Source organism: Halichoerus grypus, chromosome 11 (assembly GCF_964656455.1).
Source record: "Halichoerus grypus chromosome 11, mHalGry1.hap1.1, whole genome shotgun sequence".
NCBI lineage: Eukaryota > Metazoa > Chordata > Mammalia > Carnivora > Phocidae > Halichoerus > Halichoerus grypus.
The window spans coordinates 54,981,234-55,007,903 of NC_135722.1; the positions used below are offsets into that span (position 1 = coordinate 54,981,234).

General features: G+C 37.5%; 1 protein-coding gene across 2 annotated transcripts; it reads right to left on the reverse strand.

Moving 5' to 3' along the window:
• Positions 1-1,506: 1,506 nt before the first annotated feature.
• On the reverse strand, positions 1,507-26,607 carry THAP12 (THAP domain containing 12). Of its 2 annotated transcripts, XM_036082848.2 has the most exons (5): positions 26,375-26,607; positions 16,426-16,546; positions 12,712-12,819; positions 8,770-8,806; positions 1,507-6,700 (listed from the first exon to the last, which is right to left on the reverse strand). In XM_036082848.2, exons 1-5 carry the CDS (start codon positions 26,461-26,463, stop codon positions 4,767-4,769), a joined length of 2,289 nt encoding a protein of 762 aa, XP_035938741.1. In that variant the 5' UTR covers positions 26,464-26,607; the 3' UTR covers positions 1,507-4,766. The 2 variants fall into 2 exon arrangements, with proteins under 2 accessions (XP_035938741.1, XP_035938742.1); XM_036082849.2 differs by lacking the exon at positions 12,712-12,819 and having other exon boundaries at positions 26,375-26,606.
• Between the last annotated feature and the right edge of the window lie 63 nt (positions 26,608-26,670).

A 26,670-nucleotide genomic window follows, 5' to 3' on the forward strand; every position in this document is an offset into this window, starting at 1 on the left:
ATTTTAAACAAGACAATCCAGGTAAAGTGCTTTAGCACAGCACCTCGCATGCAGTGAGCATTATTTGCAGCAGCTACCACAAACAGTGATGAGCACTCCTCCTGCTACCACAACTGTTTTTGCTGTAGGAAAATCAAACCAACACCTAACAAACATCCAGTAGGGACTCAGTAAGTGTGCACTAAATGAATGCTTGGTCTCATGCTGGGTGCTGGCTGCAGACCAGATTCTTGGACTACAAGATCCATTAATCAAAATTACAGTTTCTAAGTCACAAGGTTTGACTCCCCTCAGTCCAGTTTTAAGAACAATTATAAAAAACCCACCACATACCCATAAGCACAGAACATAGCAGCCCTATCTGGCTGTATCTTAGCTATGTTAACAGCACTTAAACCTTACCCTTGTTTTAACTATGCCCTCTTTTAAAAAGTTACTCTTCTATAAGCATGCCAACTTAGATATCTGGGTCCATCTCTACTGTTTTTGAACTGTCAGCCTCTCAAGTTTTAAGTGATTAATGTATATACAGAAAATCAGGAAGGCTTCAGATTGAGTCAATAGTTTTCTTGATCCTCCAATTACAATATCCTCTTTGCAATATATCCTTGTTGAACATTTGGAATGAATTAGGACTTTAAACTTCCAGATGTTTAAACTACTACTATAAATTCAAACTCATTAAAAAGGGCAGATTTACTACCTCTACTTAGTTTTGAAGTCTGTTGTTCACCCTGTCCAAATAATTTATGAACCCAAATACAGTGGCAGGTAGTGTATTCTATTTATATAGTATTCACAGCTAGAAATAAAGGGCATTTTAAACTCTGGAAATTAACTGCCATTTTAACCAACCTATAGATCACACTTATTGTTTCTAAGCTAGTAATTGTTTCCTGAAACCGATCTAGTAGAGATTTTTATGCTAATCTGTACTAAAAATTACTTTGCTTTTTCTGGCCACAAAAAGCTGGCTACAGAGGAAGCATTTGATTACAGCAAGAAGACAGCTGCACCCACTCTCGTGAAATAAATGGACCTGGATCTACAGTCCTTTGTGGTAGTGTCTTGGCAGCCAAACAAGGTGGCAGCATTTCTACACCCAGTTTGTGAAGTCTCAGAAGTTTCAGGCTTTTTTTTTTTTTTTCCCAAAGAATCCACGTCGACTATAATGAGCACATTCTAGAGATGCTGTGCTGAAAGCTGGCAATGGATAAAGCAGGAACATAAAAGGAGCCTATTCTTAAAGCAAATATTTCTTTTACAAACCATAAGAATGAAGTGGCTTTCATAATCAATTTTAAGATCGAAGGACTGAAGTACCTGGCTCTGGCACTTACTAGCTATATAATTTGGAGCAATTCATTTACCTCTGTGAGCTCGATTCTCAACTGAAAAATGGGGATAATAGTGGCTTGAGTTTTTCAGAGAACTTGAATGATATATTCAAAGTGCTCTGTAAACTCTAAAGTAACATATAAATATTAATAAACACTGCAAGTACAATTTTCCTGTTTTATGAATCACTCACTTTATTTTTTTTATGTTATGTTAATCACCATACATTACATCACTAGTTTTTGATGTAGTGTTCCATGATTCGTTGTTTGCGTATAACACCCAGTGCTCCATGCAGAACGTGCCCTCTTTAATACCCATCACCAGGCTAACCCATCCTCCCACCCTGAATCACTCACTTTAAATAGCACTTTAAAAGTCGCTGTCCCTAAAATGAAATAAAAACCAGATCCAATTAAGTTACTGCAGAAGAACTCGCCTCAAGAGGGGTCTCTTTCAACTCAATCAATTACTATTTACCTCAGGGTTTTTGTTAGGAATTAAATAAAAATTACACAAAATTACTTATAAGCATTTGTTCTCATTTATTTTTCAGGTAACAAATCCTATGTTAGGCTTCAACTGTGTAACTTTCCTTTCCCAAAAATGAGAGTGGATATGTCAAAAGCAAACCTTTCTCCAGTTAAGAAATGCTAAGTCTTAAATCTATTTTCTAGTATATTTCACAAACTGTTTAGATTTAATATAGAATTTTTTTTTAAACTGCACAGGCTTTTATAGATACCCTATATGTCTTTTTAATTTTAGTAAATTTGATTCACTTAACTCTACCAAGTGTGTGTATGTGTAGTTACAAGTAAGTACAATTGTAGTCCAAGGGCCAACTCAAGACTTTAAGCTCTAGTAAGAAAGTGCATCTGCTAGTGCCAGCACTTAAACCTGGCACACAGTAGGCGTTCATCTAATATTTGTGGAATAAACAGTCACAACGCCTACTACTTTCTATCTAATCTTGCAAAAGCGACAATTTGTTTTATGTGTGGGGAGACCACCAACGACTCAATCTATCTTCAAACATCAGTTTGTGAAAATGCCTTAATAAGTTAAGGTTTGGGGGTTTTCAATAAATTACCAATTTAGAGAACATACACAGATTATAAAAACAAATGATGGGCATCTTAAAAGCTTACCCAATGCTAGTTGCAGGACTGTTTTGCATACATTATGGTGAACAGCAAACAGGGCTGTATTCTGCAGCTCCTCTCATCAAGACGAGGATTCTGTTTCCTCATCCCTTGTATCTGGGCCAGCCTTATGACTTGCTTTGACCAAAACAATGTGGTGAAAGTGATGGTCTGTGAGTTCTTGAGCTCAGGCTTTGAAGCTACTGCCTCTGCCTTCTTGGTACTCCGAGAGCATTATGCCCTAAGCCCAAGACAAAAAGACCACATGGAGAGGCCCAGCTGTTCCACTCCGCCCCCAGCCAGTCGGCCAGCTGAATGCAGAGTGCCCACATGACACTAGCAAAAGAACCATTCAACCAAGCCAAAAAACTGAGAAATGATAAACTGTTTTTTTAAGCCACTAAGTTCTGGGATGTTGTTAAGCAGTCATAGGTAATTGATGATAAAGTATCTACTCTTCATAGCGCAACCTGTTTTTTTTAATAGCTGAGGAAACACACCCAGGTCAAATATTCTACCAACATCACACCACTTCCCCACCCCGCCTCAATGCAGGCCTTGAATTCATGCCCCTGAGATCAAGACCTGAGCTGAGATCAAGAGTCCGATGCCCAATTCAGATCGCCCAGCCGACTGAGCCCCACCCAGGGGCCCAAGATCACACCACTCTTAAGTGTCCTAAAAACTAGAAGCAGGTATTAAAAGGCCAGCCCTGTCTCCTTTATTGTCATCCTGTCACCATGAACCTGATCAGTTCTTTCTGCCAAAGACAGAGGAACCTCTTAGAGCTCTGGCTATAAGATAAACTCTGTTATCTTTTTCATAACATGAATGAGTAATGTGTCCTGATTTGACACATCGGCCAGCCTTGTCCCTGACAGGGAAATGCACTGCCAGCTATCATTAAGACCTGCACTCTATAAATGCACCCCATCCTGTTTTCTGAAACTCAAGTAACACTAACATATCCCAACATAAAATAATTCAATGACATCTCGGCAATTATATTAATTCGTTTACATTTTAGCTATCAACAATTACACAAACCTTGAAAATTTGTAACGGGGTCATACAGCACATAATATTAAAACACATCAGTTAGATAAACCTTATTTAGAAATTTCTTAATTAAAATGTCTTTTATATACCCCAAGTAGTAAAACATATGCCACCACCCCCCCCAAAAAAAAAACCCCAAAAAGCCATCTTCAATTGTGAAGGTGATATTTTTGAAAAAAGAATTTACCACAAGAATCCATTTTGTCCCCCACCAAAAATAATGTACCTGAACTTTAAACAAAATTCACATTTTATTTAGGTTGAAATAAACTATACAAAATTGATTTTCTTCACCAAAAATAACAGCAATATTTTCTGTATTATTCCTAGATAAACCACAAAACACTTATTTTTGTAGGTTTTCCAGGTTTTGTTTATAAATCAAGACGAGGCAGTAGATATAGTCATGGAAAAAGAGGAAAACAGACAAATCAGTTGTCAGTATCCATGGCCTCTGATCCTGTCTTGACCATGAACAGAGGTGTTCAACATATACCTGCTAAAAAGCTTATGAAGACGTAGGTGTTCTACATACACTTGCTAAAGAGCTTATGAAGATGTAGGCTCAACAAAGGAATGTAAACAGCAACAATCCAATGTGGAACAACAATGGCAGGCTCTCCCATTCAAACTTTAATTGTAACTTGTTCCTTTAAGTTTATTTGATAAAGACAAAATCTCTACTGCAATCCTTGCCTGGCAAGCTCACGTGCTTCTCTCTCTGTCTGGTAACTCCTTTAACTGTCCATTACAGATTTTTAACATACTAACACTCCTACTATTCAAAGGTCACTCTGAGCTTCATTGTAACATTTTATAAAATGTACTCCTTCCTCCCATACCTCTTCAAAATCTTTATCTTCTAAGAACTGATAACTCAATACCAGACAATTGGATCCAGTGACAATAAATGTTTTATCTAAAATGACTTAACCAAAACAATTCCCAAGTGCCATTAGTAGAGATCCCACAGAAGTGTAATGTGGCACTTTCAATGCTATCTTCTGGAACAGGTATGTCTCCAAACCATGAGAGTTTAAACAGGGGCCATTTAAATTGGCAGATTATCAATGGCTAATGTACTCAATGAGAGGTCGACAGGTCAAGATATTCAGTGATTAAGTGGCCTACATACACCTGACAGCTTTTCTGTAAGATGTTTTCAAATTTCTTACAGATTTTTCCAAATATCAAACATAAGAGAAAGCCTACTTTAAAAGTCTTTTAGGTATTTTCAATGGTTTCTGAGTTATCTGTAGGAAGCTCTGACTTAGTTGTATAGAGTTTGATATACGTGTCCACCATTAAATCCAGATCATGTTTTATATCAAAATTTATGTTAAGCAAAGCCAAGTTACTTGACCTTTGGTCTGTCAAAGTGTTCCTCAGGTATGCTTTGAGACGCTTTCGCCCATTTTCATAGCGTTCATTCTCAACCTTCATCACAGGAAGAATACATAGGACTTTTAGCAATGCATAAACATTAGGAAAAAACTTGATGTCTGGTAGATGCAGGGCTTCATAAATGGTGGATGGAAGCTCTATATCTTTCCCTCTGTGTTTCCACTTGATTCTCCAGCAATGCAGCTCAGCTGAGAGTGTGTCGGGATTGGGCAAGTCACTTCTGTACATGTCAGCATGGTGCTCCTCCGATGTATTAAATTTGAGCTGTCCCATGACAGAGGGTACAAGAGATAAGCATTTAAGAGCTTTGAGGTGCTGTTCTGAGAATATATCTTTCAGTTCCTGAATAATGTGTTCCACTGTTGGAACACTTAGAGTTTCTTTATAGTAACTCTCAGAAGTGAGCTGAGATTCCAGGTTACCTTGCTGGGCTCTGCGGAATTTCCCAGGGAGTTTCATCTGAACATCAAGCTTAGTTGCCAAATTTGTGGCTTCTTCGAACCAAAATTCATGATAAACTTCAATATTTTCCATCACTTCATTTAGTGAATGCAGCACTGCAGTCAAGCTACTGGCTGCAAAGAAGACATCAGAGGTTTGCCCTTGAAGGTTCTTCCCAAAGGCTCTTGTAAAAGATAGAACATTTTTAAGAACAACAATGGTAACGATGAAATCAAAATCTGTTACTGCACTACAGAGTACAAAAGCTCGACCAGCTATATAGTTATTCCATCTAATATTTGTATCACTATTTATACCATCTAAACATAAAACAAGTGCTTGTAGGAGGTCCACTAAAATTTCAAAAGCATCATGCCTGCCTGTCCACTGAGAATGGCAGATTTCCTTCAGTTCTTTACCCTTTTCCTCATTGTTCTGAAAGAGGACAGAAATTACATTGTCAAGCTCCAAAAGCAACTGTGGAGATCGATGGAAGAAAGAACAAACTTCCTCAATTGTTCCTAACGCAACAGATACTCCCACAACAGGCACTGATTTTGCCAACCACATATTTAAGGCACAGGAAGAGCAAAGTGTGTAGACAGCTTGGGGATATTTCTCTAAAAGTCTAGAAGCAACGACTTTCATTTTGGAAGAAAATCCACTGGACACAATGTAAGCCTGGCCACGACAATACTCCATGTTTAACCCCCACTTCTCAGTTATCGTAGTGTGAAATTTTACAGCCAAAATTTCTGCATCAGCTTCATAAGGCAAGAAGCCCACAAATTCCTCTCTCAGGTTATGAGATTCATCAACAAACCTCACCAACACAGGCAAGTGTTCTTCCCCTGCTATGTCCACTACGTCATCAGTGATGATGGAAAAGAAGTGGGAGTCTCTCACTTCCCTGAGGGTCTCCTCCCGAATGCAGCTCTCACAGATGTCTAGCATCTGTTTCTGCTGTGTTTTTGAGCAGAACAATGTGTTAACTGCTGTTGTCTCAAAGCGCTTTCTCAGAACCTCTTCGCCAGAATTTATCCGGCACTCCAGCAGTGCTTGGAAGTTATCCGGAGTAAACAGACCCTCTGGGATTTCATCAGTTTCATGCCCATCCAGAGGTATGTTTTGTTTTCCCATAAGAATCAAAATTTCAAATAAAGATTTTAAGTATTCTTTGTTTTCTTTCTCTTCAAGGGTTAAAGGTAAAATGTCTTCATCCTGTTCTTCACCCCCTTCTTCTGCACTGGGATTCTGAGCATTGCTGTTATTTATTTCTTTATGTTTTGGTTCCTGTTCAGAAGTTTCATCAACTGGAAAACAAAGAATTAATTTTATAAACAGGCTCATGAGGAACCATACAAACAACAAAAATTTATATTTTTGACTGGTTAAATATTTAAAATTCACAAACTCATCCATTCAACATTCACCAGGCACCTACTGGACCACAGACTAGGATACAGAGATTACAATAAGACACACTCTAGAGGAGGAGACAAAAACCATATACAGATATATTTTAATCCTACACGTAAATGTTGTAAGAGACAAATGATTTCTTATAAACTTAACAAGGCACGTCACATAAAACATACATAGAGCAGTAACAGTCTGTGCCCTCAGAAAAAAGAAAAGGAAGAGAACTAATATTTATTGAATCACTGTGTTGGCATTTTATATGTATCACATTACTCCCTCTACAGGCAGGTGCTATCAACCCCATTTGACAAATTGAGGAAAAGTAAATAATTGCCCAAGGTCATAGATGTGGTTAGAAGGATGGACCTAAAATTCAAATCCAAGCCTGCCTGGCTCCAAGGTCCATGCTGATGCAGTTTCTGTGAAATTAAGCTACACTTTTATATGGAAGAGGAGAGTTCTACAAGCCAATAAAATGTAGAGTATATTCAGGCAATTTTTAAGGCTAATAGTAGACTACTAGACATATCAGCCTGATCTCTTTGTATTTGGATAGGAAAACCGAGGCTCTGAGGTTGGTGCCCTGCCCGCTGTCATACACACAATGTTGCAAGTCCTGGACCCTGTGGTCCCCTCTAGGCTCATTTTCTAATCATCATGGAACAGTAGAAGCTCCAACAACAAAATGAGTATAATTTCCCAAATCCAGCACCCTGCTTCAAGCCACTCTACTTCTGTACAGAATACTCTTTCCTCCTTTGCCTGACTCCAGGTCTCCTCATCTACAGAGAGGGAAAATAATAGTACTTACCTCAGGACTACTGTGAGAATTAAATCAATTAAGAAAAGCACTTAGAATAAAGACTTGGCACAGAGCAGACATAAAGACTTATATTAACAATAATAGCAACACAGTAGTAGGAAGGGACAGAGAAAGGAGGAATAACAGCAATCACTGTCAAGAACAAAAACAACTTAGTAAGTCATTGTCGTTAAGTGGTTGTCTGTTTGACAAGGAGGAAGTCCATGTTGCATACTGTTCTAAGAAGATGATGTTGCTTTCCAGCTCTGTCTAATTTATGGCCCCTTAACTTTCACTGTTGAGAGTTTATCTGGCAAAAGAAAACATGCCCATTTTTTCCAGGAGACATTTCTGAAACCTGAACTTAGGTTGCATTGTCAGTTTTACTGCAAAGATGTTTCATATTTTAGCCAAATATTTTTATAGTAAGAATTCAGAATTATTTTACACGTTAAAATGGTTGCTATAATATGGCATATGTCTCCTGCTCAGAAGTAGATGTTTATTATATAGCAAATAGAATTTCATGAGATTTTATGAAGTTCTCATCGCCAAAACCTTTAATAAAAGTGGAAGAGTCTTGATATGCTCTTTTCCTTCATACCATTACATCCATCTATTTCTGATTGTCTACATTTCACGGTTAAATGAATGTTTTGCCAAAAACAAAACAAAACAAAACAAAACAACTTCTCGTCCTCATTCTTTGGTGACAGAGGTCAGCTATCAGTACCTGCAGAAAGGCTTCTGACTCCTACTCTCTATTAGGCTAAGGTTCCCACAGCATTTATTCCTTAAAAATGTATCAAGAACTTATTATGCACCACACATTGGGTGGACGAAGATTCTGCTCTTGTCCTTCCCGCTGCCTCTCCTTCCCTACCCTGGGACACTGTCTGTGTGCCTGCCACTCCTACCACACCAAGAGCACAGCCCTAGTGGGGAGAAGGCAAAGTGTATGGCACAGTAGCACTCAATCAAGAACCTAAACTAACACTTTAGTCTCACAGACAATTCCAGACCACGGGACAATGCCTACCACATGCTTACATCATTCTCACGGCAGGTTTTGGACATAAAACATAATTACTTGTCCTTACCAGGTCAAGGCCTTTTAAAAAGGCATTCAGAAGTTGAGTCATTAATACTATCACTTACTTTTTTTCTGTTTCAGTGTCCTGATTTCATCTTCACTCTAAATGACAAAAAAGAAAAAAACATCTTTAAGAAAACTGAACTCTAGCACATCACTGTAGACTCATAAGTAAAAAGCATATCTTGACTCAAATTTAATTCCTTCAAGAGCATAAATTCCTTATAAGGAAAACATTCTTCAAACATAGAGATGACCAGAAAAACCAGAAGTATAATTTACTAATGACTCCAAGCTCATAATAAAATACTGGAGAGGAAAGAATACATTGTTTAACTTACTTTATACTTAAATCATCATAACTTCGGGTTACAAGTGTTTGCTGGCTAATAAAAGGCATGAAAGTATAGGATGGGCATTCCAAGGGGTCACAAATCATGTCCCCCTCAATCCAATCCTGGGGGATGCCATGTAAGAGAGAGTTGTTGGATCCCAGAACCTAACATAAAAGCTATGAAAAAATCCCTGGGAAGCAGAGAGTAACGCAGTACCAGTATGGAAAAGAGAGAAATGGATGCACACAGCATAGAGGGCCAAGTGGCACACACATACAGGGTTAGACCGAGGAAGGACTTCCCAGTTGTATCCTTTTCTCTCCCTCTAACCCCCCACAATGCTTAAATCACAAGCCACCCCATCACTATTCTGGGGCAGGCAAGCGGCAGTACCAGTGACAGCTGGAGTTAGCAGGGTACCCACTAGGCAGCATGGGAACATGATACTGCTAACAAGAAATGTCAACAGGCTGGCCAATCTGGAACATTCCCTCCTTATCCTGTGAGCTGCAGTTGCAAGGATGGCAGATCTGGAAGAGTATGTCTGCAGTAAGGTATCTGAGGTTCCCAAGGGGTGGAATACAGGGAAATGATAAGCTACAGGGTGGGAAGTGGCCGAGCGCCTCAGCCCTGGTACATATTACTAAGAAGAACGCTGATGTGGAGGACTGTTGTGGAGTGTCAGCATTCATCTATGAGAAGTCCCAGAAAAACAAATAAATAAATAGAGGGAAAGAAATGCATGAAGAAATAAAAACTGACGATTTCGCAGAACTTAAAGATGTAAATCCAGATAATTAAAAAAACCATCTAGACCCAGTTTAGCAAAATTTAAAATGTCAAATATAAAGGAAAAAAACTAAAGACTTTGAGTGAGAAAAGCAGATCATCTAAAAAGAAGCAAGAATCAGGCTAGCATACTTCAATAGCAATAACAGATGCAAAAACTAGACAGAATCAGTATCACACAGACTGTATATACCCTCTATGTATCACTTAATAATAACACTCCAAATAAAAACTACAATATCGTTGTAAAAAATAAACCCATGCCTGGAAACTAAAAACAAAAATAATCCTATGTTAAAGAAATAGGGGATTACAAAACACTTCTAGCTAATCAATGAAAGCATTACATGTCTAAAATTGTGGGATACAGCTAAAACACACTTAAGACATTTACAGCTTCGAATATACATAAATATGAGCTAAACATTCAAGAAGCCAGAAAAAGAGCTAAAAAGTAAATCCCTCAAATCAAGAAGAAACCAGTAAAATAGCTCACAAGTACAGCAATCGTTAATAAAAGTAACTACTATTTCTTTGCAAAGACTATTAAAATAATCTTAGGTTCAGAAAAAAACAAGCATTCCAAAATCCTAGATGCAGTTCATGAACTCTTGAAAACAAATGAAACACAAGAAGAGGAAACCAATAAATAAATCAAAATGGCAATTAAAATATTCCCTCACCCACCCCAAGCCCTCTGATTGTTTCATGGTTTAACTTTCAAGGGCAGATAGTATACACCTTATACAAGTTTCTCTAGAAAAATTAAGAGAGAAAAAAAGGAAAGCTATCCAACTAATTTTATAAGGCTAATAGAACCTTGATACCGTAACTGGATAATAGGAGTACACGAAAAAAGAAAATTACAGGACAACACTTAAAATGATAAATGCACAATCGTAAATAAAATATTAACCAACTAAATCAAACAAATGAAGATATACTGCAATCAATTAGGGTTCATCACAGGAATGCAAAGACGGTTCAACATCAGAAAACCCATCAATGTCATTCACTGCCTTAAAAAAAATCGTGAACTTTTCTACTCAACAGATGCAGTGAAATCTTCTGATAAGTTCAACAAGTTATGATAAAAATTTTGAATATGAGGACTAAAAGAGAATAAAAGGAATTTCCTTAACTTGATAAAAATTATCTAACAATATCAACAACAAATGTCACACTTAATGCAACAAGACAAATGTACCAGCTGTGACATTCCTGAGACTGTTCAACACAGCACTCTTAGGGGTGTAGTAACTGTAGTTACTAACCAGTAACACAGGCAACAGAAAAATTTTAAATTATAAGGATTGGAAGAAGAGGCAAATTTGGAGGATGATACAATCAACTACATAGAAAACTTGGTGGACTATTAGGATTAATAAAAAGGGGTCTTCAAAATTGCTAGAAACAATCCCAACCAGAATACATAATCTATACCAACAATAACCACAGTGTATTTAGGAAGTAATTTAAGGAAGAGTATACATACTGTTCTCTTTTAAAGAACTGCAGCAAAAACCCTGAAGTTATTTCAAATTTTTTACTTTATGCATTCCTAAAAGTATTTTTTTTAATTTTTAATTTATTTTAAAGATTCTATTTATTTATCTGAGAGAGCACGAGCCGGGGCGGGGGCAGAGGGAGAAGCAGACTCCCCACTGAGCAGGGAGCCTGACTAGGGGCTCGATCCCAGGACCCTGAGATCATGACCTGAGCCAAAGGCAGACGCTTAACCAACTGAACCACCCAGGTGCCCCTAAAAGTATTTTAATAGTGTTTTCAAAGAACTAGTATTTAGTTTTGTCAATGATTGCTATTACTTGATAGCCGTTTTTTTCTGTTTATGGATAGGTCTAATTAATATTGCAAAGATGGTAATTCAAAACATTCATGATGAAAATCCCCATACAATTTATATAAGACAAAAGAATTCTCAAATTCATCTGGTGGGATAAAGGTCCACAAATAGCTAAGACAATTTTGAAAAAGAAGAGTTAAGAAATCCCTGTATTTGAAAGTAAGATATATTATAAAGCTATGGTAATAAAGACATACAAACTCCAAACTGATCAAAGATGTAAATATGAAAGGTAAACACAGAAACAGAAAAAATGAAGAAAATTAGATAAATGTTGCTTTAAAAAGCACACAGTAGGCAGAATGAAATGAGAAATATTAAATACACTAGCATGGATACCAAAAGGAGGAGAGGAAATGGGAATGGTAATAGTGGAAGGAGGAAGAAAAATAAAATAAAGGTCTTGCTGGTGGCAACAATGACAGAAAGTCATGGACTGAGGAGTCTCAGCAATTTAATGCTGTTCACCTAATGTCAACAAAAAAACAGGTAGGTTTCAATCATTAGAACTAAAGGGTATCAAAGGAATATAAAAACATGTATAAATGATGCCATATACAGAGATTTAAAAGTTTTTTCTAACCCTGTCAGTACTTAATAGTGATAGAACCATTACTTCTAAGTAAAAGTATCCATGTCTTAACTTTTATACTTTCCCTTTCTTTATCCCTTTGTGCTGAATTCTGGAAATATCCCTCAGCTCCACTTTCCTTACTATAAAAGAAAAGGTAGTGTTTTTTGTTTTTTTTTCTTCCCAGGAAGGGAATGTGCTAGTGGTCTATAACTGACAGCATATTTTGCCCCAAGTCAATGAGTATCAACGGGCTAAATTTGAGAAAGACTTTCCAATTTAAGTACTAATCATCTCACATCCATGCTACTTCAATAACCACAGCATTCACTTCCCATGCTACCTTTGAAATAGAGAGTAACTTGGGCTCAATTTTAACATGAATGCATCTATATTTGATGTCACAGTATTACGGGGGGGTGGGAAAGCCAAAAGCACACTGACATACCAATTCTTTTATTCGTTTTCTGTGTCTACTATGTGGATTGTTCAAATGACTGGTAAGATCAAATATTGTTGGTATTGCATTATCTCGAAGAACTGTCCTATAAGGACTCTGAAAAAGAAAAATGTGTTAATTCAGACAGTCTGTAAGAATGTATTATTACACATAAAGAAAATGCTATGTTAATGACTTCCCCAGTACTCCTTCAACTCCAGCTCTAAAGTGTAGAGACTTGCAGAATGATGATGTCAATCCAGATTAGCTTATTATTTCCAACTCAATTTTTGTCTTTGCCCTTCTGGCAATCTATTTTCAAAAAGGAACAGAACTGATGGTAGGCATAAAAAATAAAATGTATTTGCATCTTGCATATATACTTCTAATTCATCCTCCCAGCGACTTTGTCTGTTCTGCCCTTCCATGAGCCCACCAAATCTACAGTAGGCACAAAAGTTTCTCCATCTATCGCTTTGTATGTTCTTAATAATTCTTCCCTTCTTTACCTGTTGTTCACTCCACTTTCACTACTATTACTGAGAAGCATCAGGTATAGTGAAATAATATTGGACTGCGTGGGACCCAGGAGACCTAGGAACTAGTCCAAACTCTACCAGTTACTCACTATGAGATCCTAGCCAAATATTTTCCCTCTTTGGACCTCAGTTTCCTCTTCTGAATAAAATTCAAGTATTGAACTAGACCAATATTTCCCAAAATGAAATTATTCATATACTAATGATAATGCTTGTATACCATTATCTGCACTTTTATATAATCCACTCATTTTTAATGAGTTAGAATTGTCTTAGGCAATACAAACTATAAAATAATGATTTTGATGAGCTAGTTATATATATATATATATATATATATATATATATATGTGTATCTTTTTAAAGATTTTACTTATTTATTTGACAGAGTGACAGTGAGAGAGGGAGCACAAGCAGGGGGAGTGGGAGAGGGAGAAGCAGGCTTCCCGCGGAGCAGGGAGCCCAATGTGGGGCTCGATCCCAGGACCCCGGGATCACGACCTGAGCCGAAGGCAGATGCTTAATGACTGGGCAACCCAGGCGCCCCTAGCTAGTTATATTTTTTAACACATACTGTTGAAACTCCTAAAATAAAAATTGACTCATGTGCCACTTGAATTCATTCATAACCGTGATATACCTAATTGGACTTCTGCAAACACTGAACTAGGTATTTCTAAATTTCTAATTCTAATGTTCTTATCACTGAAGGATGACTATTCTCTATTCTAATTCCTGTTAACCTAATCCAACCTGGCTAGAAGCTGGATGCATACTTAGATGTTGACAGTCTTCAATAGCCAACCCAGAGGTCAAGTAGGGACAAGAAGTTTATTAACAGGAAGAGTAACAGATGAATAACTGCATACATTCCCCTCAGCTAGTCCAAAGAAACAGTGCCTTTAATTTCTTCACAGGTCTGCACTGATTAAGACAAACACTCTTCTTTTTAAAAAGCTTTCTCGGGAGCAGTGATTGTTTCAAAGCTGACTATTAAAGCATGTTCAAAGTATATGCCAAACAAAAATAACAACTATATTTTTTTCACCCAGGGAAGGAAGGTTAGGATGATATGAAGAAAACAATATGTAACTAAAGGGAACACACTATCTTGGGTTTTATCTCAAGAGTTGTTAAACACATTTGGGAAGTATTTCTATTCAGATTCAATATTTTCCAGTTCAACCCCATGCCTCATAGAAAACACAAAGAAGAAAACTTTTTTTTTTTTAATCTATTTCTTAATGACATTCAGCTTCTAGTGCTGGGCCAATTATCCTGAGTCTACTAGGAATTTTCAATCAGAGATTGATTAGGGACACAATCACTGAAGGGAGCAAAAACGATACTGTACCCCAAACACCGCATCTTTCCTGCTTAGCAAACAAACATGTCACAACATACACAGTCAACTCTTGATATCTTACCAATCATTAAATAAGGAGAGGAGGGATAAAACATTCTTAATGCATTTCTTAAATTCGAATCAAATTAATTTGCTATAAAGATATTATAGACCAAAAAACACAACATGAATTAAAAACATGTTACTTTTTATAAATACTGATTTATAAGTTCACATGCAAGAAAGAGCTATATTCAATTTACGTGCATGACAGTTTTAACTCAGTATCAAGATTTAATCTTTAACTGCTGAACTAAGGTTTGAGCATAAAGCAGTGATTTTACTCTAGCATCAAAGATAATATTTGGCTTTGGTTGAAGTAGCCATGAATGTTTACTGATGAAACCTTCAATGCCAAACTAATAAAGTCAAAACTCTCAAACATTTGGATATAGATATCATATAAGCCGGTTTTTAATAGCAGTATCTTCTTCTACATGTGTAGAAAGAACATCTTCTCGTATTTGCATTAACTTATTCAAGACTGAAGAATCATGTGGAAATTTAAAAAGCAAAAATAGCTCATCTTTCTGTCCTATGCTCTGACTAAACAAGAATATGAGTGAACTATAATTTTACATTTCTCATATTAATCTTACTGGAATTGTCTAATAAATAGACCATATTTATTACTAAAATAAAAATGCATATGGCTTGTATATTTAAAATAATTTGGGATATTTTTACTTAATGTCAAGAACATAAAAATAGTTTGCCTTTTAAACATATGAAATCCCTTATTTTGGTTGATCATTATTACCCTCTTAACAAAGCAAGGCAAAAATATCCCTCAAATATTTGTGATTAAACTGTTGAACCGGAATTGGCTCACCTCCCAATGACTTCACAAGTATCTGCTTCAATTAATTTTGAGAAATAAAATAACCCAATCATTCTTTAGTTTTCTGATGCCTCTGCAAAATGTATCTGAAAAAAATATCAAAATAAATTGCTGCATAACAATATATAGTGTATCTTCAAATCAAGTTTATGTCTATCCCAATATCTGAGATGATACATTAGTTATACCTAAACAAGAATATATTATTTACAAAACTGTCTTCCTAACTAATTTTTAAAGTGTTTCAAGTCTGCTTCATTTCGATCAAATCTGCCCTATTTGTGTCTCTTATAAGTCACAGCAACAACAGAATCACAGAGGGTTAAAAATCTTAAGATCTCAGGAATTATGTGGTTTAATCTCCTTATTAGAATTTGGGGCCCAGAAAGGGAAAGTGACATGGCCAAATTCACACAGTTAACAGTAGTAAGGGTGAGAGACCCAGGTCTTGATATGAAATTGAAAATTACTGATGGAAATTTTTTTTCACATTAAATATATGATTTGCTTCTTGTAACTTGCACATAAAAATTAAGGGTTGGTTCTAACAGTACATATGGAAATATGAAAACAAAGAGCTCCATTTCCCAATGAAGATTTCACTCATAAAAAAAGCACTGGAGAAGTTGCTCCAAATAAAAACACAACCTCTACCTTAAACAAACACTTTAATATCCAAAATTTTCTGAAGGCTGCATTAAGCAACGTAAAAGTGGCAACCTCTGGTGAATAGGACTGGGGCATCAGAAACAGGGGGGGTTAAAAAAAATCCAGGGTTTTTAAGAACAAAAGAGATACCAATTAGCTCCGAATTTGTCTTCAACTTTGAAAAAAGTGGTGGGGTCCAAGGATACGCTCCAGCATTATTAAATATTTACATTTCCAACCAGATACTGAGTGAGAGAGAAAACAACAACTCAAGCCCTTCTATTACTTACAGTTCTACAGATCATAGAGGTCTCAAAGTGTTTGGCACATAATCGATAATGTTTATTTAGTTGATCAGGTGTTTTATCTTCTAAGTCCGCTCTCCTACAATTCTCCACCCACTTCTGGCATCTATAAATAAAACCAAAATACAATTATGAAATATGAGCTCAACATTTTTATTTCAGCATTCAGCTATAAGGCAAATATATATTATAGACAATGGATTCCTGCTCTCCTCTCCCTGCAGAATGTAATTCGGAAAAGCTGACTGATAACAAAATGAGAGCTAGAAGAAATCTTATATATCATTTAGTACATTCAATTACAGACAAGGTTAAGAAGTAACTCGCTCAGAGTCATGCACAAAATCTGCAGTAAAACTAGAATTTAAATCTGAGTCTTTCAATTCCCAGGACATCCTAGCACCAGAGAGGACTTAATTATCAGTAGTTCAAGCAAAAAGTTGCACAACCATGAGACCACGGCCTAACATTCCCCTCAGGATTTCAACTTAAACAAGGATATAAAACAACATTGCAAAAAATCAGTAAACAGATGTTCTATAAATCATTAGAGTTTCTTACAGGAGCATGATGCCTGTGTTCATTTGCCTTATTATAAACATTATTTATTATCTACAATATGTACAGACTAGACTGCAAGCTCCATGACTGCAGGGATTGTACCTACACAATCTAGTACACAGAAGGTGTGGAAGATAATGAACAAGACAAAGTCCATGCCCTCTTGGTGTTTACAAATCTGCAGAAAATAAATAATAATAATGACAACAATGATGATGATGCATACTAATCACTTACTATGAGCCAGACACTGTTCTAAGTCCTTTACAAAAGGGTACGTTATCCCCCGTATGCAGATGAAGAAATGAAGGCACAGAAATGTTAAGTAATTTGCTAAAGCCTACAACTAGATCTTTCTTTCCTTCATTCCTCAAGTTTCTAGGAATAAAAATGCTGTCACAGCCACAAATTTGAAAACATAATTCACTCTACAATCGCATCATAGTATATTCTGTCTTAATATTACAGTTCACCCCTCCACACACACACACACACACACACACGCTGACACTTAATTCTCTCTACTCTCAATATGTAAAACCATGGTGAAATGTTGATTATCTAACTGAAACTAAAACCACACCTAAATTGTACAGCATTTCATTCAACCAAGAAGTATTACTGCACAGTAATGATACCTAAGATGTCCATATTTTAATATTTTTACACAGTTGTGCACTATGATTTCATAAACATTTCATGTTTCAACATCCAAATATTTAGTACAGAAACTGTCTCACTAAAAAATAATTTGCCATACTGCTACAGCTGTTTGTTTTTTAATTCTTAGATCTCAGACCTTCCGTACAGAATACTACTACCTGTATTATCTCTGAACTAAGTTGAGACAGCTTTCTGATACCACAAGCATTCAGATTCAATCAAGAATAGATTGGGCAGATAGCCCAAATAACTACATCTATGTCTACCATATCAATACCTAGAAGTAAATCTAGTGAAAGATGTGCAAGACCCTCTAATTGAAAAAGATTTAAAATAACTTTAATAAATGGAGGGATATACAAGTTCATGATATTAATTCTCCTCAAATTGATTTACTGATTCAATATAATCAAAATCCCAAAAAGTTCTTTTGTGCGTGTCTCTTTGTGTGTATGTGTGAAAAGGAGAGAGAGAAAGGGAGAAATGACAAGATAATTCTAAAACTTTTTATATAGAAATTCAAAGGACCAATATCAAAATAATCTTGAAAAAAATAAGTTGACTTACACTATCAGATATTAAAACTTATTATAAAGCTTAGTAAGAGTGTGTGGTACTGGCACAGGATAAAACAATGAAACAAAACGGAGAGCTATGGACAAAGTTTTTTTCAATACATGGTGCTGAGTCAATTCGATGGCCATATGAAAAAAATTAATCTTGACTCCTACTTTCACACCATGTGCACAAAAATAAGTACCAAGTGCACTATAGAGCTAAATATGGAAGGTAAAACAATAAGCTTCTAAAAGGTAACACAGGAGACTATCTCCATTACCTTGGCATAGACAAAGATATCTTAAAGAAGGCAAAAGAAAGCACAAGCTCTAGAGCAAAAGATGAATTAATTTGGCTACTTTAAAGTTAATAACTTTTCTTCATTAAAAGAACCCACTGAAGTGTGAAAAGACAACGTATAAAATGGAAGAAGGTATTTGCAATACATATATCCAACAATAGATTCTATCCAAAATATGTATTTAGAACTCCCACAGATAAACCAGACAACCCAATATAAAAATGGGCCAGAGATCTGAACAAGTAACTTACAATGAAAAGGTTATCCAGATGGCCAATACACATGAAAAAAACGTTCATGGAAAAAAAAGGGCTCAATCTCATTAATCATCAGGGACATACTCATTAAAACCATAATAAAATATTACTACATACCTTCAAGAATGACCACAATGTAAAAGAGATAATACCAAATGCTGAGGAGAAAGTGGCACTCTTTGGCAATGGGAATGAATGAACTAGCTAGATCCCACAAACATAATGCTGAGTAAAATCAGCCAGGAGTACATCTATGATTCCTTTTATAAGAAGTTCAAGAATAGACAAAACTTGGGGCACCCGGCTGGCTCACCTGGAAGAGCATGCAACTCTTGATTTCGGGGTTATGAGTTCGAACCCCATGTTGGGTGTAGAGATTACTTAAATAAATAAACTTTAAAAAAAAAAGAAATCAGATGCCATTAAAAAAATAGGCAAAACTAATCTACGGTGATTATGCAGAAAAAAAGTTAATACAGGAGGCCTGAGACTGCTATTGTTAGAAAGGCCTGCTTCTAAGGATGGCCTTTTGCCTGGTGCCTGGAAGAAACTTGGTTAACAGTTCCCTATATTGACATAAAACTTTCCCTGATAAGGTGGCTCATTGTACTTAGACTGTGCAAACAACATGATTTATTTTTTTTAACAATATGATTTATACTGAACATCTGCCTTCCTTCTGGGAGTCTAGAATTTTAACATACGCTTGGCAGAGAGTGTCTATGTGACTACATCGCAATAAACACTTTGGGCACTGGATCTCTAATGGGCTTCTCTGGGTAGAAAGATGTTCTATACCTCAAACGTTACCTGGGTATTCATTTCATAAAAATTCATCAAGTCTAGACTACTAATTTTACACTCTTTTCTATGTATGTCATATATCAATAAAAGATTCCCTCACTGTGTCCCTCATTCTCAATAACCAACTAATCTAATTGTATCAAGTAGGACAGTGGCTCTCACTAGGGATAGTGGCATAATGACTGGGAGGGCCTCAAGGGGAGGGAGTTTGGGATCTTAGTAATATTCTTTTTTTTTTTTTTTAAATCTGGGCAAAAGTTTCATGGACAGGTCACCCTAAAAATCCAACAAGCCACACAACACTTAATGAGTTGTGATTGCCTGTGTATATACATTTTATATCAATAAAGTCATAAAAGTTATATATGACTACAAGCTTTTTACATACATGTGTGTACATGTACATGTGTATATATATATATGTATATATACTTAAATGCTTTTAAGGATATACATAATTATCTCTCAAATTGACCACTGTCTCCCCTTTCCTAGCTCTCCCTGTCATTGTTCTGTGCCCTGTACTCCAGACTCTGTAGCCTTTTCCCTTAGCAGAGTGAAATGATTCTCCGAATCCATCCAGGTTCAACTGGTCTTTTGCCTTTCCCTAACCCCTTCTCCATGCTGCAGAGTAAATGTTTTTGTTTTTTTGTTTTTTACGATTTTATTTATTTATTCGAGAGAGACAGCACACATGAGAGAGCACAGTGCGGGGAGAGGGAGAAGCAGACTCCCCAGTGAGCAGGGAGCCTGACATGGGGCTCATGGGGCTCGATCCCAGGACCCTGGGATCGATGACCTGAGCCGAAGGCAGACACTTAACAGACTGAGTCACCCAGTTGCCCCTCAAACGTCATTTCTTGAAGGAAACTTTTCCTGATTCAGATGTGTATACATATGTGTATGACTATGTATACACACACACACATAGGAAAGACTCCCCTTCCTCTCTGTATATGGTCTCTCAACACCCCTTATTTATCCTACTGTATTATTACCATTAGTATAAACATGCCCTAGTATCTCCCTTCTAAAAAATTCCATTTACCTGGACCCTCTGCATAGCAAAACTAGAGTCCATTTTCCCTGTCTCCACTTTATCTCACATTCTTTCCTCCATCAATTCCAAGGAGGCTTCTGCTTTATCTCTTTTCCAATGAAACTGCTCAAGATTATGAATGATTTCAATCCTGCCAAATCCAGTTGTCATTTTCTATCATTTTAATCACCCTTTCAGTATTATTTAGCCTTTTTATTTATTTTTCCCTTTGATGGTCTCCTACTTGCAGCATTTTCAAAAACATATTTCAAGGCACACTAATCAACTGTTCCATTAAAATAAAAAAAGTTTCATGGTCAAATAAGTTTTGGTAATATTATATATTTTATCCTATATCATGTTTCTATGGGACTTTGAGGACATGAGTTAATTTCTCTGTGCCTGCTTTGTTCATCTGAAAGCAGGGACTATCTCAAAACCTACTGCGAGGGTTAAATGAAATAATGTACATAAAACACATAGACCACTGCCTGGCACAGAGAATATGAAGTATTCTATAAAAAGTATTATCATTACAACTCACAGCATTGGTTGGAGGATTAAATAAGATATGAAAGCACTTTAAGATAATATTTTATAGATGTGATTCTCAAACTTCACAGTCTTTTTACACTCTTAGTGAGGACCCAAAGAGCTTTTGTTTATCAATATTTATAATTATAGAAATTAAAACCAAATACATTTAAAACATATTTACTAATTCATTAAAACTCACAATCCCATTATGTTAATATAGGTAATATTTTAATGAAAAATAACTGCATTTTCCAAAACAAAAAACATTTAGTGAAAAGAATGGCACTGTTTTCCATCTTTGCAAATCTCTTTAATGCTAGATTCTCACATCTGTTTTTGTATTTAATCTGCTGCCATATGTGGTTTTGGTTAAAGTATATGAAGAAAATCCGGCCTCACACTGCTATGCAGTTAAAAAAGGTAATTAAAATATTCCTCCCTTACCCACATTACTATGGATATTCTTTAATACTACACCAAAACTCCACAAGTGGTGGTTTCTTAAAGATGAGTTGCGATGTGGAATCTGAAACCAGATCAATGAGCTTTTTCACTCTATTACATTGAAATCTGCTGGTGTATCCTATACTTTGAATAGGGCTTTTATCTGTGCATGTCTTTGTAAAATCAGGAATTGGTCAATCTGGAAAATATCAGTTCAGTCAGTTATGCAAACCACCATTATACAATTTATTTAAAAAGTCACATTTATCAATATCACCATCAATCTCAACAGAAAAGTCTTACAGAGTTGTCAAGCTTGAAGTGGTGCATATAAATTTTCCAAAATTCTAACTTTTGCTTGAACGTCAATTGTTTCCCTTGAAGTGGCAGGCTTTCGTTCATTTCTGAGAAAATGTCTACCAAACACCGCCATCTGTATAATCATACTTAGAAAATTTGAGAAAATATTAACAGACAACTTATCAGAGCAATGATGTTACCATGTTATGGAGCTCCTCAGAAACTCCAGTGCACACTCCTGAAAGAACGAGTGTGAAAAAGGCAAATAACGTCAGTGTTATTAGGAAATAGTTTTTACCTTGTGGACTCCTTGAAAGGGTCTTGGGGGACCTTCATGAGTGCCCCAAAAAACATTGTTTTACATTTTACAAGGCAGAGTACATCAATTCTCAATTAACTTTGATTAAATTGCCAAAAGAACCTTGGAAGACCTCACCACCTGAGGGGTGAGTTAGAACTAACTGCCTGAGAAGGAAGAAGAGGGCTTCAATTGCCCACCTCACTCTAATAGGAGCAATTCATTAGCTCTACTTGTACCTTCACCTCATCTGGGGATGAGCTGCCCCCAGGTTCCTGCCAAGCCTTGGCATTAGTCAAGCCATCCTGGGGCGATCCAGATTTAGGCAGGTTTTTTTTTTCTTTAAACTTTAATTTTAGGTAATCTATGACCTCCCTACCACTGCCCTAAAGTGAGTTGATTCAATTATTTTATAGTTAAAAAAAAGAAAGAATAAGTAATGGGATAAAAGGCACAGCATAGGGAATATAGTTGATGGTATTATAACAGCACTATATGGTGAAAGATGGTAGCTACACTTGTGGTGAGCATGGCATAATGTATAGACTTATTGAATCACTACGTTGTACACCTGAAACTAATGTTGAACTTTGTCAACTATATTTCAATTAAAAAAACTAAAATTAAAATTAATAAATGAAATAAAAAGCACATTAATGCCACTTTTTCTGAACCAATAAAAGGTACTATATTTTGAAATTCTGCACTGTGCCCTTTATTAACTACACTTTTGAATTTTAAATTACTTCAAATAGCTGTTTATAAAAGTGTCCATGGAATTTACAAATATAACAAAAAGGAAATGTACTATTTAATAGCATTAAATATACTATCTTTATTTTTAGTTAACAGTATTAGTTAACTTTTCAAGGATAGGTTGGCAATGTCACCTTTTATCAACCTTCCCTACAACTCATTTACAGAAAAAAAATATTATAATTAATAACCCTAAAAATACTGTTATTAATTCAATACATACTTCTGAAAACTACTTCTTTATTATAATTAATTCTCGGCACGGTAAAGAAGAAACTGTCAAATACAGAAGAATTTGAAATCCTTAGTATGAGGAGATTTGGTTTGGATAAAAAGTTAGGAACTTGAAGATATTATGTTAACTAAAATAAACCAGATATAAAACAACTGTATGATTCCATTTACATCAAGTATACAGAACACACAAATTCATGGAGACTGAAAGCAGGTGGGGCGGAGTAGGGGGGAGGGAAGGAGTTACTGCTTAATGGTTAACAGTTTTTGCTCGGGGTAATGAAAAAGCTTTTGAAAGGGACTGGCTGCACAACACTGTGAATGTAATTAATGCCACTGAATTATACACTTAAAAATGGTTAAAATGGCAAATTTTATATCTTAACCAAAATGTTTAAAAATTAATAATGTAATATATACTGAATATACATTAATACTGTATAATGTATATTAAAGTGCACTTAATACACATTTTAAATGGGTGAATTGTATGGTGTGTGAATTATATCTCAATAAAAATGTTTAAAACGAAAGTTCATAATTTGGTCTTGAAATATTCAAAGGATTCTGACATAGAAAATGGCACAGATTTGCTCGGTGTGACTGTAAGAACATAACTAGGACCTCCAAAGCATAAATTATAGGGAGGCATATTCCCACTCAATACAAGAAAGAAACAACAGCCAAAGCTGTCCAAAATCTTGAAGTGTCCCTTCACAAAGCAGAGAACAGTCTTTAGCAAAGGCCCACCTGTCAGGAATGCACAGGGCCCTAAAGGGTCCATAAATACCTTGAAAATGGAATGCAAAATTTTGTCTGTCTTTTCTCAAGTAAGGTCCTTGTGTTAGATTCTCAAAGGGGACAGATTGCACTAGATCTAAAAATTTCTTCCAAATTTGAGACTGTACACCCCTATAGGTCATACTTCCTCCCCTCTAAGGAGTGTAACGAAAAGAGCATTCACTACAGTATACAGACACAAATGACTTGTGGTCCAGAATCAACTAATGTTGCCCTTATTATGCAAGTGAAATATACTCTCAAGATTGCCCTTGGGCTAAAATTTGGGTAAAAGGAAGATAAGGCGTAATGGGATAAGGCCCAGTCAGATTCAGATGTTCCCCTTCCCTGCTCCCATAGAACCCAACAGCTACTCCTCACTCTTCCGAGCTAGTTCATCCTCACCTCCCTGAACTTTAAACACCAGGAATGACCCAGGGCTCAATCCTCAGATCTACTCCACTTTACTTACCCCAGAGCATGACTTTAAATACCCTCTATAAACTGAGAACACCCATATTTAAAATCTCTAGTCTGAAAGTCTCTAAATTCCAGACTATCTCTTTATGGTTTTAGCTCTAAAATATTTAGGTTACTGATCTAAATATGGGCCATTTTGAGTTCATTTCTGGATATTCCTGAACATTTATTAAACTCTTCAAACTTCACATGTCCCAAACCAAACTTTTACTATGTCTCCACCAAACCTGCTCCTCCCAGTCTTCCATAGCTCAGTAAATACTCAGGTTAAAAAAACCTTAAGAGTTATTCTTGACTTCCCTTTTTCTCTTACCATCCTACATCTAAACCATTAACAGATTCTGTTGGCTCCACCTTCAAAACGTTTCTCAAATGCCAACAGTTTACCACCTCCTCCTCTACTAACCTGGATTACTGCAATTAAGCCTTTAACTGGTCTTCCTGCTCTCACCTTTGCTTCCCTACAATCTAACAAGCAGCCAGTGATCCTGTTTAAACTATAGTCTCTCTTCTCTAAACCCTTGGATGACTTCCTGTCTCGCTCAGAATAAAGGCCATAATGCTTTACATGGGCTAAAATGTCCTACACAATTCGCCCCTAGCATACAAACACACACACTTTTCTCATTTTTCCCCTCTCTCTCCTTCCTTAAACCAGCTCTACTGTCCATGGACTTCTGGCTGTACCTGTAACATGCGTGCCCTGACTGCATTTACTGTTTCCACAGACCAGAATGCTCTTCCTCTAGATATCTCCATGGTTGGCCCACTCACCTACTTCTGGTCTTTGCTCAAATTCACTTTCTCAGTGAGACCTTCTCTGATCACCCTATTTAAAATAGCAATTGTGCCTCCCCTGCTACTCCTAATTATACCCCCCAACATTTGCCTTTTCTCCATAGTATTTATCACCATGTGACATACTGTATATACATACTTGTCTATTTTCCTCCACTAGAATGTAAACTTCAAGAGAGCAGGGGCTTTGATTTGGTCACCTGTACACTCCCAGTGCTCAGAGCAATGCCTAGCACATAGTAGGCCTTCAATAAATATTTGTGGACCTAATAAATAGGACGCTATATTATATTCGCCTTCTTCTGTATCTGTCTTCTTAACAGACTGTGAGCTTTCTGCAGGCAGCAACACTGTCTCACTCACATCTGAATTTCCAGCACCAAACACTAGCGCTCGGCACACAGTGAGTGTTGGTTTGAAATGAACGCATCAACAAGAGAAGCCAAGGAAAATTCCTCAGACTTTCACAGTCCCTACTCTGTCACTCTTTAAATATAAGTCAGAGCGTGTGGGTTACCTCAAGGAAGAGATTTCAATACCAATTCCCACGCCCACAGGCGTATACCCCCGCCACCTTACCCTCCGTTATCCCCACGATAACCAAGTGAGACAATGAGTAACGGTCAGAGCCAGAATTTGAACCATGAACAAATCCGCTGGAGGAATTAACTGTGACTCGACGAGATCAAAGAAGGTGACCGGACTCCAAAAAGAAACACTGCCCCGGGGGTGGTGGCAAGGAGAGGGAAGGGCCCTGGTGACCCCAACCATAGAATCCAAGTCCCTCTTTTGACAGCTAAGGAAACTAAAGCCTAGAGGGGAAAGCGACCTGCCCGAGGTCACCCAGCAAGCTAACCAAGGCGAGAACCCAGCTCATCCCGCCTGCGCGCCGCCCCAGTTGCCTCTTCCTTCGGGTGGTGCCCGCCGCGCCGAGCCCCCGCTGGCGCACGTGCTCCGAGGTCCCCGGGCGCCCGCCGGCCCGCTGCTCAAGGCCCGTTCCCCACCTGCGGCCGAGGCTGGGGTCGAAGACCGTGACCCACTCCCCACGCAGCCCCGGAGCCGGCGGTTGGCAGCGCGCACCGCGGAGACGGGCCCGGGCTGCCGGCTCCGCGCCCGCCGCTTACCTGGCCGGATCCCGCGGGAACCTGAAGAAGGCCAGGTCCGACTGCGTACTCTTCCTCGTGCAGTTGGGGGCAGCGCAGAAGTTCGGCATCGTCGCCCACCCGCCGGCCGGCCCAGCCCTCCCCTCCCCGCCTCCTCAGGGCAGCCCGCCCGCCCGTCGGGGCCGGGGAGGGGAGCCAGGCCGGCCGGCCGGCTCGGCAAGGCCGGCGCGCCGGGGGGAGGGGCGGCGGGCGAGAAGCCGCGAGGGGCAGGAGGGGCGCCGCGGTCCGAGGCCGGGCTGGGGACGCGGCTCCACAGT